Raw genomic sequence first — 17,519 nt, forward strand, 5'->3', positions numbered from 1 at the left:
GCATCGAGCTCGTTGGAAGGCATAAAGCTTGATTCATTTAGAATCCTGAATCACAAAACGAGTTGTATCTCGGGATTGGTGAAAGGTATGAAAAATGTTTTTATGTCAAAATGTAGATAATTTATTGTTATTTTCAGAATAGCGGCCATTTCATTCCACAATCTCTTCATGTCTGCAGTATCCCGAGTCCCTTTGGCATCCTTCTTCAATTTTCGCTGCAATTTCCCAATATTTTTCGATTGGGTAGAATTTGGTGGTAATTGGGAAGATTGAGATTATTTTCAATGTAATCGATCCCATTGTAACGATACCACTGAAGTACTTCTTGACTGTTGTGGCTGCTTGCCAAATCTGGCCAGCTTCACTGGACCTTTGTTAGCTTTAATAAATAGAAGGAGACGTTTCTGCAGGCTCTCTTCCCTAAACATGTTGAGCCCACTTTCTTGTTTGTGATGAGAATCTCTCTGTCCACAGCCACAAATTCCTTGCCAAACTAAGAACTTATATGAAATTTATCAGCGGAAACGAACTTAAATTTGCTGGGAGAATAGGCTTAGCCTTATAGAATTTCAGGCCTATAACAATCGCTTCTTAAAAATGAACAGTGATTCCGGATTCCAACCTTACCGGCAATTCAATAATAATATTTGTTTATTTGTTTATCTTTGACATAAAAAATCGTACAGATATAATTAATTACTAAGTCTAAGCCTAAACACATTCTTTGATATACCAAATCAAATATTTGGTATATGAACAACTTCGTTGAACTTGCTACAACAGACGTCCAACGGGTTGTTCATATCATAAGTGGTGCGGTGATTCGATCGGCGGAGAAATTTTGATTGCCGCGTCACTCGAAGAGGTGCGTTGAAACGTAGTTTCGCTAATATGTCTGAACAATCGATGCTATCTGTCAATACGTCAAAGACGAGTAATCGCTGAAGAAGCACTCGTCTACTTGCTAATGTTCGTAGGTCAATCAGCAAGCAATGGCTTTCATACACTGGCAGATTCGTCCTATCGCTCCAGTTGAGGTTCCGAAGAGCATACCGAATAAAATATTTTTGGACTCGCTCTATTCAATTTATGTGGATTACATGGAACGGTGCCCAAACTTGTACTCCGTATTCCAGCACACTACGTACCAATGAACAGTACAGCGTTTTCAAACAATAAATATCTTCAAAGCATACATAGGTCGTTAATAAAGAGAACGAAGAGCAACGGTCCCAGGATACTACCTTGAGGGACTCCGGAATGTATCTGGAACGGGGCAGAGTAGGCATCATAATTGTTGCATTACATGTACTTGTTCTTGAACTATCAAGGAATCTTGTGTGTGAAATTAATCTATGATTTATCAAGTTATCAAGCCGGATTTATCCGGGTTGCTCGACGATGAACCAGACTTTCACACCGCGACAGATCCTCCAAAGTACCGCTAGTATGAAGTCCCTACGCACCACGTCTTCGTCGAATTCAAGGCCGCATATTGATACAATTAACCGAAAGCAACTATGGATAATCATGGACGAACACGGTTCTCCTCGAAAGACTGATTTATGCAATGATGAATGGTGTGTGGTACAATGGGCGATTCGTCTCCAATATTAATCGATTGAAACTCACAGGGGACTTCGACAAGGCGATGGACTCTCCTGTGTGCTCTTCAACGTGGCGCTGGAAGATGTTATGCGGAGAGAATCCTTCTTGGCAGTAGTGTTGTGATCGACAGCGACGAACTCGAGGTGGTCGAGTAATTTGTCTACTTTGACAAACTCAGACCCCGTACGAGGTGTACCATGTACATGTCTTTGATTCGACCGGTTTTCCTCTATGGGCACGAACATGATCCTTTTTTTTCCCTTGTTGAGTGTGAACCACTGTGTCCATTGTTTTGAACTAGAGGTGTGCAAATCAGCTCATCATGATGAACAGCTCTGATCATATCAGCTCATCTAAATGAGCTGTTCTTTATGAACAGCTCTTCAGCTCAGTTGTCAGTGCCGACTTTCAATTTGGGTCCCAAACTCGATAGCCACGAAGCCAGTTTGAAAATGTTAAAATTCAAATGAAATTTTTCACACCATATTATTAATTACTTGAAACACGTATTCCAGACTATTATTTACAACAGACTCGGCGAGTACAACATTTCCGACATTTTTACTGAGGATTTACATTACAATAGAAAGTTTTCTTCAAAAAAAAAAAATCTTATGAGATTTTTGCACCGCCTGCAAACAAAGTGTTTTTCATTGAAATAGAATACTCATTTGATACACAGAAGTTAATTTTCATTAATAATTTGAATTTTAAAAACGTGTTCATTCTGCCTGAGAGCCAATTATTATTTTTGGCGCCCCCTAAACTGGTAAACAAAGCTCAATTCCGTCAACGCGAATATAACAGTTGAAAAGACGAGGAACAAATGAAACTAAACTGATGTCTTAACACGAAGAGCGAGAGACGGTCAGTTCATTTGAATCTTACAGCTCACACACTCTCTTCAATTCTACAGCTCTTTTCTCTCCTTCATCATCATCAAAGTGAGCTGAAGAGCTGTTTGATTTTTTTTGCGAGCTGTTCCGCGTCAACTCACTTCAAAAAGTCGATTCTTCGGAACAGCTCATGAGCGGATGGCACATCTCTATTTTGAACTATTGTGGTATGTTCCATTTTTTTTCTACTACGCTTCAAGCTTATCGATTGCTTATTGATGACTGAAACTATAGCGAGATAGGTGCCAATCAGAATAAATATGTTTGATGAAATTATAATCCTGATCAGCGACACAAACCAAACCTTCTTGGGCTCCAGAATAGCCTTATTAAGGTGTTGATAAGAGTCATGTAACAGGACCGGCTGAAGACAAACGTTGTACCCTGAACCCCCAATTTTCCCATCGTCACCCAACTCAGCTGGGCCAGCTACAATCGATAGAAAATTTTTGGGCGAATATAAAACGGAGGATCCACTCCAAGAATTTTACGGACGACACGACGAAGCACCTGATTGCGGAGGAGCTAAAGAACAAGGTTCTGGCCAACTACTGTAAGGCCACCTGGCAGGTCGTCGAAGCATTTTTGTAGAAGGCCTGATAAACGTAGGATGTAAGAAAATTTTGTTCCATACAATTATAATTATCTTTTGTAGTTTTTGTTTTCATCGTCATTCGAAATTAGTCGCACTGGCAAAAGAATATTAATTATTTTGCTTTTTCTCGATTATCGTTTATTTTCTAATTCACTAATTTCCATTTTGTCAGATATTTGTAAAAAAGTCACAGCTTCAAATGGTGCATATCTCAAACAATGAGCGTTTCATAGAGCCTGGAAATTGCGTGATTTTTTCGTTAGCTCTTCGTCCGTTTTACGGTTGATTCTGTCGTCAATTTCAGTGATAAATTCGAGCAATCATGGATCGTTTGCGCACGGCTTTTTACTACAAGATAACACGCATCGTCAGAGACATTGTGCACTGAGAGCTAGATTGTGGCCTGGCATATTTTTTATAATTGCAAGATACCAAATCCGGTCAAAACAGAACGCGTTTGTGGTGGCAAGGCAGCAATTGTTTCTCCAGGTGTTCCTTGACGTATATTTGCCCGCTGAGGCGCTTTTCCAGCAACATGCGCAGATGGCCGATCAAACCAGGCATTTTTGGGAAACTTATTAACAAGAATAAGACATCTATTGAGTGTTTTGGTCGAAACATTATTCAAGATTACCTTAGCATGGGTTCCCTCTCATTGCTCGATTCCGGGGAATGAGAAAGCGGACTCGCTAGCTAAGGTGGGCGCTTCAGAAGGCACACTTTTTGAAAGGCAAATTGCCTATAATGAATTTTTTCACATTCCTCGTCAGGACACACTCGTTAGTTGGCAGCGCATGTGGAGTGAAGATGAGTTCGGTCGTTGGTTACACACGATTATCCCTAAGGTTTCGACGAGTGCTTGGTTTAAGGGATTGAATGTAGGTCGTGATTTCATTCGCGTGATATCTCGGCTCATGTCCAATCACTACAACTTAAACGCGCATCTCTATCGCATTGGGCTCGCAGCAAACAATCTTTGTGATTGTGGCGATGGCTACAACGACATCGAGCATGTTGTCTGGTCGTGTATCCGGTTCCATGCTGCTCGCTCTCAGCTCTCTAGAGCACTGAGAGCAAAAGGCAGACAATCGGATATCCCCGTCCGGGATATCTTAGGTAGCCGTGATCCTGATATTCTGCTTCATCTATACCTGTTCCTCAGAAACGCCGATGTCAACGTTTAATGATGTTTCCTTCGTTGTGTCCCTGTTTCATATCCCTCCTATCCGATCTATAAACTTTTACTTAGTCGCGGCAATACATACACACACTCTTTACAGATACACGCCAAAGGTTGTGCAGTCCACTGATGATTCAACAAGAACCAAAGGTTGTACCGCTCATGACAACTCTACACGAGCTGATGATTGCGCCGGCTAGTGACCATTCTATCCTGGATTCCTCGAGTCGAGAAGACGCATCACGCTAGATATGGGGTACATACTAGGGGGGCGTTGCTGATTAATGGTCAGCTGCATCCCAAAAGGAAGTATCCCGTGTCGGGCACACGTACAGAGCATTGGAGACAGCAACATCCCAATTGCGAGAACACTTGTAATACTAACCTCGAGCCAACCGCGAGTAATCGGTTACATATTACTAACATAGATAATAAGAAAAACTGTCAAAATATTGAACTTCGGCCCCGTCAGGCTAACGCCATATGAGCCTTGATAAAAATATATATTTTGGAAAAAAAAATTGAAAAAGAAACATTTTGTGATATCGCTATTCGGTTTCACCACCATCTTCATAGCCATTTTCCTACCATTCCTTTGATGGGAGAGCCATTTATTTCGAAGTCTTTTCAGTACTAGATCGTTTGTTAAACATTTCTGAGGTCTGTATTCCAACGAAGTTAGGAAGCTGTAGGAGGAAGATGATAAATATCGCAACATCTTCATTATTTTTCGCTTGGTGAGTTTTATGGGTCGGTGGAATCATTGGCCCGCCTCTATCTTTTGTATTTCTTTGGCCGATCAAAACGTAATGGTTAATGGTAAGCGCTCTAGGCCCGTGGTCACCGACTTTGTGCCACAATAGATTACCTTTAATGCGAAGGAGTGCATCAGATGGTGCGCATCGCTCGTGCCACAATTGATTTATTAAAATAAACGTTCGGCGAACGCGTAAGTTCGCGTAATGGATTCGTGAATTCGTCTCCAATATTATGCCGTGTATCATTTTTTGTGGGATAATGTGTAGTCTCTAAGCTACGCCGACAAGCCGCTGACGTTTGACGTCTTGAAAGACAACATTCACTATATATAATTCACAATTCGAAGATAGTAATTAGTTCTACATTATTTCCACAATTCCAGAACAAACTTCTTGTGAAATAGATACATATTCTGCAGTTGCGGAGCCGAATGATGTCGTAGTGACCAGTAAAAAAATTAGGCGAAATCGGACTACATTCACATCCAGCCAATTGACGGCACTGGAACAGATCTTCGAGCGAACACACTATCCAGATGCATTTTTAAGAGAAGAAATCGCAAATAAAGTCGGTCTGAGTGAAGGACGGGTGCAGGTAGTGTATTAAATTTAAATAGCCTCAAAACTTATTTTCATTATTTCTTTCTAGGTTTGGTTCCAAAACCGTAGAGCAAAGTTTCGCCGAAATGAACGTAGTATTGCTTCAAACACATCGTCGTCTGTTCTACACTATTTGGCACCCATCAAACAACATAAAGAAGTTGATAAGATACAACATCATCAAGCAAGTTCATCCAATTCATACTCGTTCAACATACAGCATCTGAATGCGATGTTTCCGAACACCCCAATGGTTGGAAAATTTACGAGAGAGTCATTAACACTGCAAGATATGAGTTCATGTAGTTACCATCCAACGAGATATACCCCAACAATAATGGCAAATTACCAATTCCCCACGTATAAATATTAATAAAACTTTTAATTATTTACATAGACCATTAGTTTTTCGAATGAGTTTGAAAAAGAACAAGTTATGTAATAAAGAAACTCAACGAATTATGAAAACAAATAGATAATTTTAGAAAAAAAAGTTGACAATATTCTGGTATTTCTTCAAACCCCTTAATGCGAAAGTTGCAGATGTAAATCTCGTTAAGTATGAAATGTCTTCTAACGCTTCATATCGGTTAAAAGAACATTGTTAAAACTTTTTTCTTAAAGTGATTTCAAATAATTTATCGAGTATTAGTATATATTATTTTTTCACATCAACCAGGTGTACGAGTTGATGTTGTTCGTTTTTTTTCGATGAAGAAAACACATAGTTTTCAGGAGAACCTCAAATATTTTTATTAGAAGTCATTTCCGTTTGATTCTCCACATTTCGCAACTCCAATAATTTTTGTTTCGAAGTAAAACGGTGGGCCGATTTTTCGAAATCTTTATATATGGTGCTACTCTGCAGTTGCATTTTCCGTTGAAGCAGAAAGGTTTTAATCTAACGGGCAAGGACTGGAAATACGGCGGATGGGATGACGTTTAGCGTTTTCATTGCGTCCTTCGCGGCTTTAGCAGTGTGCGCCGGTGCGTTGTCATGCTGTAATATCCCTTTTTCGTGTTTTTTACTCTTTTTTAATCAATGCAAAGTTTAAATTTGCAATGCAAAGTTTTGTTGTCGGTAGTGGTCTGTATTCACTGTTTCACTTTTCGAAATTAAAAGTGGGACATCATTAAGGGAATTCAAATGCATATTATACTATTGGGTGTCCCGGTAAGTTTCTTCGGTTTTACAACAGATGGTGAAACTTTTTTTTCTCTATTATAGTGACTTTCAATACATTTTGGCTGGTTCGTCACTTTTACTTCCATTTTTTGAAGAATATCGGGAGTGAGAATTGAACTCGTGATCTCTGCGTGAGAGGTATGGATGTTACCACTACCCAGATTGCCTTCACAGATGGCGTAACTTGATTATAATTACAGTGAATCAATTTTCCAGACATTCGTTGGAAAACTACTGTCATTGTGCGTCTTTTTTAGTATATGTCAAGGGAAAACAACATAGTTTTTTGCCACTTCGAATATGTCGAATTTCGTACCAACGAGAGTATTTTTGCGGGGATTTCATTACTATAATATGAAGAAAAAAACTGCAGAAAGTCATCGCATTAAGTTTATGGTGACCATGCTCCAACTGAGCGAACGTGTCAGATGTGGTTTGCACGATTTAAAAGTGATAATTTTGATTTGGAAGACGAAGAACGTTCTAGACCGCCAAAAAAGTTTGAAGATAAATAATTGGAGGCTTTACTCGATCAAGACACAAACGCTACAAGAACTTGCAGATACACTTGGAGTAGCTCAGCAAACCATATTCGATTGTTTAAAAGCAAAGAGAATGATCCGAAAGATAGGACATCGGGTGCCGTATGAATTGAAGCCAAGTGACGTCGAACTCCGTTTTATCACGTGCGAGCAACTGCTCCAATGGCATAAAAGAGAGTTTTTTTTTGCATTGAATCGTTACTGGCGATGAAAAGTGGGTCCATTACGACAATCCTAAACGTCGGGCAACGTATGGATATCCCGGCTATGCATCAACATCGACAGCCACGCGGAATATTCACGACCAGAAGGTTATGCTGTCTATTTGATTGGACTAGCTGGGTGTGGTGTATTATGAGCTGCTAAAAACGAATGAAACCATTACGGAAAACCTCTACCGACGACGATGCGTTTGAGCCGTGCACTGGAGGAAAAACGACCACGATACGAGCAAAAACACGATAAAGTTATTTTGCAGCACGACAATGCTCGGCCGCATGTCATGACACCGGTCAAAACATACTTGGAAACGCTGAAATGGGAGGTTCTATCCCACTCACCGTATTCTCCAGACATTGCTCCGTACGATTACTACCTTGGCCTGGTTGACCAAAACTTCTCCAAGTTTGATGAAGTCAAAAATTAGATCGATTCGTGGTTAGCTGTCAAACCGGCCGTTTATTTCCGCAAAAGGAATTGCCAGAAATATGGGAAAATGTTGTGACTATGATGAGCAATACTTTGAATACTAAATTTGTAACTATTTTAGCAGAACAAAGCATTAATTTTTGCAGAAAAAAACTAAGAAACTTACCGGTACTCCTATTAGCTAAACACGAAACGCATGATCCTACTTTCAAATTCGTCAATCGTGATATTAGGCCGTATGAATAAAAACAAAATTCACCTTTACTTTACTTCATTCGAGCAGTCGAGCAGTGAGGAATGTTTAGCTGATTTCGTATGAATAAAACAGCATTCATCAAGTATTTACTTCGTTATTATCAAGTATACTCATGAGCATACTTTGGATCTAAAAACACTATCATTCGTTTTGATGTCATATCCGATTTATGTTTAATGCTGCTATCTTGCGCTTGAAGTTAAACAAGTTAACGATCCGCATTGATGGCATTGAGCTTCGTTTACTAATTAAGGGGAGCGTAAAAAAAATTGATTGATTTTCAGGCGGAATGAACACGTTTTTAAAATTTAAATTATGAATGAAAAATAACCTTCCCGTACCAATTTGGCATTCTGTTTAAATGACAAACACTTTTGTTTGCAGGTGGTGAAAAAATCTTGTACGATATTGTTTTTGAAGACAACTTTATATTATAATGAAAAGTTTCAGTAATGATGTTGGAAATGTATAGACAAAGGGTTAAATAAAAGTCGGAAAAAAGTGTTTTAAGTGATTAAATAACATGATGTGAACATTTTCATTCAAATTTTAACATTGGCTTCGTGTCTTCTAATATGATAGGTATTACGAGATAGGGACCCAAATTATGGTCCCTAATTGAAAGTCGCCACCAGACGTCGACACTATTCCTTTTTCATCGCGAATTCACGCTTTGTCCAAAAAAAACGTTTGGAAACGAAACCTAAACAATCAGTTGATAGATGTTTTACAAAGTAAAAAAACTATGTTCGAATTCAAAAATCAAATTAGTAAAGTAAACTTTCATTCATACGGATTCAAGTAAATACTAGCAAAGTTTACTTTACTTAGAAACGGGCAGAATAAGTAAATACTTTTTTTTATTCATACGACCTATTGAATGGTGCCTTAGCCCGTTCCGCCTTTGCTTCAGCGTTTCCAACCCTATCAACAGACAACGACTCACGTACGGTGGCAAATTCAGCGGATCATTCCATGGCAGACGACGTAAGGCGAATCTGACGAACCTTCTCTGAATCGATTCGATGTGAGCAGCCACAACGGCCGGACCAAACACGAATACTAGGATTTCAGTGTGTAAGGGTCTCTTAATTCTCTGCTCAATTTGCTTACAAATCCCAATTGACGACGAGCCTTGTCAATGATGTCTTCGTAGTAGTTCCGGAATGACAGAGCTGGATCAAGGAAAACACCGAGATCTCTAATCGTTTGAACTCGACTTAATACTTCGCCCTCAACAGTGTATTCGAACGACAAGAGGATCATCTTACGGTGGAAGCTTATGACAGAGCATATTGGTATGCTTAGTTGCATCCTGTTTACTCGACACCATGCAGCGAATTTATCAAGCAGGTTTTGAAGTTTACGACAATCTTCAATGCTGTTGACCACAAGGTAAAGCTTTAGATAATCAGCATATACCAGGCAACAGCCGATTCTAAGATACACGATGTTATCGTTGATGAACAGTGAGGATAGCAGTGGCCCCAAATTGCTAGCTTGAGCAACTCCGGAGCTGCTTTCAAACCAGGTTGAGGTGCAAGAGCCAATTTTGACTGCTAGTTTTCTAGCGAGGAAATAAGAGCGAAGCTATTTAACGAGCCTTACAGAGAAACCAAGTTTTGATAATTTGGCCAGAAGTATACTATGATCAACCTTGTCGAATGCTGCTTTGGGGTCGGTGTAAATAACGTCAATTTGTCGGCCCTCTTCAATTCACAAATTTGTAGTGACACTTCTATCAGGAAAGTGCAGAGTAGCTTCAACACTATCAGAGACGGGGTTGAACATTGAACCGAAGTAGGAAGCAAAAAGCTCACATTTATCCGAAGAACTGCAAACCAGTCGTTCATCCAAATACATTGCCGAAGGTAGTGTAGATTCTTTGCGCTTAGATTTCACAAAATTCCAGAAACTTTTTGGATTATGCTTCAGATTTCGTTCCGTAATGATAACATGCTTACGATAGAGTTGACGATTCAGGTTTCTATATTGACGGCTGGTGAATTGGAACGACGTTTTGTTCGTTGATGTACGAGTTCTTCGGTAAACCTTAACCGTTGAAGCAAAACAGTGAATTTTTCGACAGCGTCATCCCGGTTTACACATTGAATTATTGGCGATCAGTCCACTGACGATAAGTATTGGCCCAGTCGGTTGAAATCAGCTTTCTTGAAGTTAAGTGTTTCAACGTCAAACTGTTGATCATTGCGTTCCAGCAAAAGCTTGTCAATTTCTATTGTCCATGAGAAAGGCGGATGGCAGGTGTTAGTTGGAACAGGAGGATTGTCAATTTCATCAATAGTCAAGTAGTTCATCTCCTTATTGACAAACAACAAATCAAGTGTATTCCCGAAGTGGTTTTTCAGGCAATTCATCTGCTACATATTCTTGGAGCTTAACCAGAGGTGAATTTTTTTTATAAGGAGCTATTCGATCTTTTTGCGTGAGCGTTTAATCTGAAAGACCCTGTAAGAAAACAAAATGATTGCACTAAGTGGCGCAAACCATTATCAAATCAGTCAAGTAATGAAATTAACTCTCAGCATTAACATGTATTGTTGATTGCTTACTGTCTAGACTCTAGAGTGACACTGAAACTCTGAACTTATTAAATATCCAAGTAGTTTTTCAGTATCACTACTGCAAAACTACATCTCCACCGCTCCCAAAAAAAGAATCCACAAATTATACTTTGCAGTTCCTTTCGCAAAACGGCAGTGAAAATATGAACCGAATCGGTCATGTGACGGCGGAGGAGACACGCTGAGTAGATGGAAATTGATAAGAAAAAAGGAAATTGATAAGAAAAATGGAAATTCATAGGTATCGCTTTTGTTTGGCTCAAAGTGTTTGATTTGCTCAAAAAACAAGGAATTTCTATTTAGCAGTCTCTAATATCTGCTAAAGATTGAATCTTAAGCCCGAAGTCGACGATCATCTATTGACGTTATAATTGTTGTTAATTGTTCTTTAGTTGAAATGTCGAGTCGATGATGTAACTATGAGAACTATCCTCTTACTTTCTTATTTATGGCGAGATCATGAACATGAACCGTCTAATTTATAAAACTATTCAACGGTCCATGTTCCGGTTCGATTTGCTTCATACTTTTATCATAGTACAGTAGAACCCCGATTATCTGCGAAATAGTTTGGCAAGGTCACCGCGAATAACGACGCGATGATGGACTGAAATAAGGTGCAAACACGAAATAAAAAAAATTCGCCTTGAAAACTATGTTTCATTGATACAGAAATCATAAAACGATCCATTTGTTAAGTCGTGTACACCTGTGGTCAGATAATGTGAAAGCGATGACCACAACAAAAGAGTACCTGCCTATCTCTCACAGACAAATTTCGGGAAGTTCTGCAAAGTAGGCCTCCGTGGCGGCGATGACCTCCTCATTTGACTAAAATTTCTGCCCGGTGAGTGACTTTTTCAAGTTTGGAAACAAAAGAAGTCACGCGGGGCCAAATCTTGAGAATACGGTGGATGGGGCAGCAGTTCGTAGTGCAATTCGACAATTTTGGACGTGGCGACGGCAGAGGTGTGAGCCGGTGCGTTGTCATGGTGGAAGAGCACTTTTTTCTTCGCCAAATGGGGCCGTTATTTCTGCAATTCGGCGTCGAATCGGCCCAATAATTCGACATAGTAGAGCCCTGTGACCGTTTTGTCCTTCTCCAAGTAGTCGATGTAGATCACACCTTGTGAATCCCAGAAAACGGTGGCCATCATCTATCCGACCGATAGGACAGTCTTCGCCTTCTTCGGAGCAGGTTCGCCGAGTGAAGTCCACTGTTTCGACTATTCTTTGGTCTCTGGTGTGTACAAGTGGATTCATGTTTCGTTGACGGTCACGAAACGACGCAGAAGCTCCTTCGGATCGCGCTTAAACAGCGTCAAACACTGCTATGAAGTGGTCTCACGGTTGCACTTGTTGTCCGGAGTGAGCAAACGCGGCAGCCATCGCGCCGATAGCTTCCTTATGCCCAAAATTTCATGCAGGATATGACCCACGTTGCTTTTGAGATGCCTACTGATTCAGCTATCTCGGGCACCTTCAATCGGCGGTCCGCCAATACGAGATCGTGGATTTTTGTCACGTTATCCTCCGTGGTAGCCGTTTTCGGGGCACCTGGGCGTGGCTCATCAGAAACTGACGTGCGACCAGGTTGAAACTCGTTAAACCAATTTTTGACGGTCGCCATCGAAGGGGAAGAGTCATACAAATGCCATACAAATGAAACTCAAATTTCTACATTACTCGAGAATTAATGAAGCAAATGAAACCAAATTAGGCATATGGTGGTTCAGGGTGCAAGAAATGTTCCTACGGTGGTTGGCTGCCATACAAATGAAGCATACATTTCTGCATCATTTAAGAACTAATCAAGCGAACGGAACCAAATTTGGACTGTGGAGGTTTTAGGAGGCAAGAAACATTTCTAATGTGGTTCAACACTCCTCCCATATTTCTAAGGAGGGGCTGCCATAGATATGAAATGCAAGTGAAACACAAATTTCTACATGGCTCGAGAAATAATCAAGCAAATTGAGCCATATTTGGCATGTGGAGGTTTTAGGGGGCACGTAACGTTTCAATGATGGCGCGACACACCACCCCCTGTCTAAGGGCATGGGGGCTGCCATACAAATGAAACACGAACTTCTGAATAACTCGACAACTAGTCATACAAATGGAGCCAAATTTGAGATGTGAGGGTTTTTGGGTACGAGGAATGCTTCTATGATGATATGACGCCCCTTTTTTCTGGAAAGGGGAGGAGGGGTGTTCTCAGAAAAGTAATGCACATATTTCAACCAAACAAGGCAGTTGAAAATTTTCTGAAAACTCTGATAATTCAAAAAATTCAATTCACATGTGTTCTACAATTACATATTGACAAGCATTGTTAGTCCATTTGATGTTTGCGGTAACGAAATTGATCTTCGTTCGAAAGTGGAAATGGATTTTAATGTGACAAAACGTACTCCTATATCGTCTTCTATCTATATAAATAAAAATGTATCTCCGAATGTGTTGATAAGAGCAAAACTCGAGAAAGGAATTGTCCGATTCAGGGCTGTCTTCATTCTATCATATTTTCTGTATCAAACATTTATTCCATGTAACGGAGAAACATGTTATTTGCATGTGGATGAAAAATCATGCACGAGAATTGTGTCTGAAAATAATCTGATGTTATAATGTCAAGTTTTGGTTAGAAGTACTGAAATTTCATAGTAAAAAAAATAATTTTAAAGGGTAGATTAGAAGATCAATCAATGAACAGTTCTGCAATTGGACGCGTGAACGTGCGATTAGTAAGAAAACGTGGATGTGAGAACGAAAAATGAATTTTGGGTCTCATGATCTTTTTCTCTATTTGTCACAAACTAAGTTAACATAAATAATGCAATGCTAAAGACAAGTCGTTCAGGATTGTGTTTATCAAACATTCAAAAGTACAGAATGGGTTGCCTACTTGTTTGTTTCAAAGAGGCATCAAACTTGAATGCTCATCCGCTTCTAGAAAAACAAAATGAATTATTTAGCTTTCGGTTTATTCTAGTGACTTAAACAAGTAATAATCATAAGTCAGATTATGTCCGTATAGTTGTGACTTTATTCAAACGTATATTGTGTTATACACTCATAAAAATCATACATACGTGTTCGACTTCATGTTGATAAGTAGGATCATGCAAATTTAAGGCACATTAAAAGTCTTTCCGTTTAAAAAAAATGAAAAATTCCGAAAATGCAATTTTCGATTATTATAACTATCGCCAAAAGATCGACATACGTACTACGTAATTGTTTAGTTTTGTTTCGATTTGTTTTTTCTCAGTGTGGCGTTAACATTGTAGAAAAAAATCGGTTTGCTGGAATACTGGAACTACATATGAAACACGATGTATTCTTGCCAAATATAAGTTTTATTAAAATATTCTAAATGCTAATTGTGCAAGGTTTGTTGCTTCCAAAAGGTCTTATTCGAAAAAATATATATTCACAATGTTATGTTGTAATCGCTAGAGCTGTGAGAAGCATCGTAAAATCCTATCATATTCTGGTGTCTGATTGTGAGATTACACAGATTCGGAGATTACATTCGTTATACGGACGAAATTGGTTTTGTTTAGATACTCTTCTTTTAATTAAAAAATTGACATTGTAGATATAAATCGTTTTTAACTAATACCAATTGATTGAAGGCATCGGATGAAAGCGAGAATCAAATGTAAAACTAAGAATGTAGTTAAAATGCTTGCTCTAAAATTCAATTAGTAACACAATGCAAAACTATGGCAATAAGCTTCCGATTTTCGTTTCGATCAGTCTGTCTTTTATGATATTATTGGAATGTCGAATTTCTAGATAAGGGATTATGTTCTTGAAATAATAGCTATAATTGCTCGGTCAGCATGTTAACAAATTATACTTGTGTGGTGATTCGATAACTTTTTTTTTGTTCAAAATCTCACGATGCTAAGACAGCATTATTTTCCACGCTGGTTGAAGCCTGAAAAAGAGAACGTTAGAATGTTGGATATGTAAGAAAACATCGGATTAGCTTTTAAGCGAATAAAGAATTAACAAATGTATTCGTTCTTATGGATATGTAAGTGGTTGCATACCTATGATGTTGCTTTTCTGTCATGTTTACATGTGGTTTCTTCTGTATGTGTGCCTACATTTTTGATCGATGAATCGCCGCATATCACCATTTTCTTCTAGATATTTACTCCTCATATCAAACCATATCTTTGCCTTCTAGTTTCAGTGAAAGGTCTCTTATGATTTCCTTGTAAATCAATGGATCGATGTTTTTGCCCAATTGATACAAGATAAACCAATCTCCCAGTTGACATTTAGATGAAATTGACTCCACTTCATCGTGTTTAGAAAGCCGGGATCTGGCACGTAGTAAATAAAGGCGCACTTTAGGCATGGCTATGACGGCGAAGCGGTATACCAGCGAGGTTCCAGTCAAAATGGTTAGACAAATAAACCAGAACCATAGGAAGACGTAAATTTTTTCGTTCACGATGTTCAATGGAAGCACACAAAGGCCATCAAACTTCTGCACACTACCAGACGGACCATACTTATGGAATGTGCACTTTGTTACTTTAGGAAACACTCTAGCCATTGGATCGCCTCTCTCTTCTGGCTCCATTTCGGTGAAACGAACTACATCACTGCCGTATGTAGAAAATTCTCCATCGAGGAAAAAATCCATAAAATAAATTTGCCCGAGCACATTTACGAAGTTTAAAACCTCACAAATGAAAAATCTAATGGCATAAAAATTATGGCGATTGATATTATCCACAAAGTAATCAACCAGTATCTTTTTGCGCTCATCTTTACACTCATCGTTCACAACCGGCATGTTGAGGTCAAGTACCAACATTTTGATGCGTCCAGCTTCCCAGGTTTTCCACAGATAGCGAGGGACATAGAACAGCATAGCTTGGAAGAAAAGTACGAAGCACACCCATTGGTAGTACTTATGGTACTTCACTTCATCATGGCCATCGACGTGACTTGCAACGCCCGCTTGCACTATGTCTCTACCTGCGATTCCAGTTAAACGATTCGGTATTGTGAAGGTTGAATAAATCCAGCAATATGTATCCATTACATTCAGAGGAATTTCATCCACAATGCAGTCGATTGGATCCCCGATGTATTGTCTCGAAGTTACCAGCAGGGAAAATGCAATCAAGATCACCACAGTGGCTTTGTAGTGCAGCCGGAATATGTTGTTGTCGATGCATACTTGGTCTAACTTCAGTAGCCCCTTCACGGAGCCAAATACATCAAACATGATGAATAGTTTTTAGCTGCGAGCCGTGTCACTTCGAATAAAAATGTCTTTTTTATAACCACACCACCGTCTGTTCGTCAGCACATCTCCTCACTACACTGCTCTGCTCTAAACTTTAAACCGATACTAACCCTATTGTGATGAATACAAGTAACCGAATAATGCAATCGAAATATAAGAATAGTTATGCTGCGATGGGAACGATCTGGAGTACAAAAAAGTTCATCAGATGGTATCTCTGTTTCAGTAAGGTCCCATACAGATGCATTCGGTATGGGAAGCTTCAAACAATAAGCACTTTTTTGGAAACGGTTCGCAACTCCGACAGTTTGGGAATTTAATATAAAATTTAAAATTGTTTCCACAAAGAAAAACACCAAAGAGACGATCGAGTGGGCAATTATTCGAGCCACGTGTTTTGATTTTCGTACTTGTTTTTTTTTGTTTGCTACATGTTTTATGAGTAGCATAGTTAAACTATTTTGAAACATCCCATGACCCTTACTTTACCTGTGCACGCCGATTACCTGATGTGTATGTGTTGGTGCGTCGTAGTACTTTATTCTCAGTTTGATTCATCATTTTCACACGTAGAATGAAGGATCACACACATCATACGAAAGTTCATTCATCGCTTTTTAGTTTACAACACAATGAAAGAAATGGTAGGGTTGTATTTGTGGGAAAGAGAAAAGCTTCATCAATGAATCAAGAATTCCAGCAGAAATTATTTTCGCTATGTACCATACAACAAAGTCATCCTAAATACGTATGTAAAAATGAGTTCATTCAAAAAAGAGATTATGTGCGTACCATGCTTCAATGTGTTGAATCTTCCATTCGATATTACGCATACACCTATTCCTGTTTTCTATAATTTCTCCATATTTATGTTTGGAAGCTATATTCACGTAATAAATCAGGTTCTTCAGCTTTGCTGTTAAAAAATTTGAACTTGATTTCAAATATTACTCATAACATAAAATGATTCATGTGTACTTTGTGACAATGTTTTGACCGATTTCAGTTAGGTTGCATCATGTATAAACATTGTAAACTCATTTAGCCGGTTAGCGTCAGTTGGATGGAAAATGTTCGCTAGAATATTTTGTCGCCTGATGTTTCTAAATGAAAACAATTTCAAACAGACCTCTTGATTCTGGAGGTCATTTTCGTTTGCTAATCAAGTGGGAGATCTTTCGTTTCGCATCGTGAAGCTTGTTTGCATTGAATCCATTCCCTTTATTGATAGACTGATGTAAAGCGCGGAATCGATTGCGCTTTTAGACTTTCTCAGTTAACAAAATCTAAACTCCCAATTCTGTGATAGACTAATCGAGTAGCGCTTATTTTTTCATAACCCTCTCATATTTATTTATTTATTTATTTGCAACGTCTAATATTG

At 39.0% G+C, this 17,519-nt stretch overlaps 2 protein-coding genes across 3 annotated transcripts in view; one reads left to right on the plus strand and one right to left on the minus strand.

The window, feature by feature from the left end:
- LOC129776441 (retinal homeobox protein Rax-like) overlaps positions 1-6,056 on the plus strand; it is a 102,102-nt gene extending 96,046 nt beyond the window's left edge. The window contains exons 2-3 of one of the 2 annotated variants that reach the window (XM_055782095.1): positions 5,421-5,635; positions 5,687-6,056. In XM_055782095.1, the coding sequence (XP_055638070.1) occupies positions 5,421-5,635; positions 5,687-6,010 (539 nt within the window). In that variant the 3' untranslated portion in view covers positions 6,011-6,056. The remainder of the gene's footprint in view (positions 1-5,420; positions 5,636-5,686) is intronic. The other variant, XM_055782096.1, reaches the window with a different exon arrangement.
- A 7,824-nt stretch (positions 6,057-13,880) lies between these two features.
- On the minus strand, positions 13,881-16,282 carry LOC129778846 (innexin inx2). Its single transcript, XM_055785972.1, has 2 exons — positions 14,919-16,282; positions 13,881-14,803 (listed from the first exon to the last, which is right to left on the minus strand). The coding sequence occupies exon 1, from the start codon at positions 16,112-16,114 to the stop codon at positions 15,035-15,037; it is 1,080 nt and encodes a 359-aa protein (XP_055641947.1). The 5' UTR covers positions 16,115-16,282; the 3' UTR covers positions 13,881-14,803; positions 14,919-15,034.
- Positions 16,283-17,519: the final 1,237 nt, after the last annotated feature.

Source organism: Toxorhynchites rutilus, chromosome 3 (genome assembly GCF_029784135.1).
Source record: "Toxorhynchites rutilus septentrionalis strain SRP chromosome 3, ASM2978413v1, whole genome shotgun sequence".
Lineage (NCBI taxonomy): Eukaryota > Metazoa > Arthropoda > Insecta > Diptera > Culicidae > Toxorhynchites > Toxorhynchites rutilus.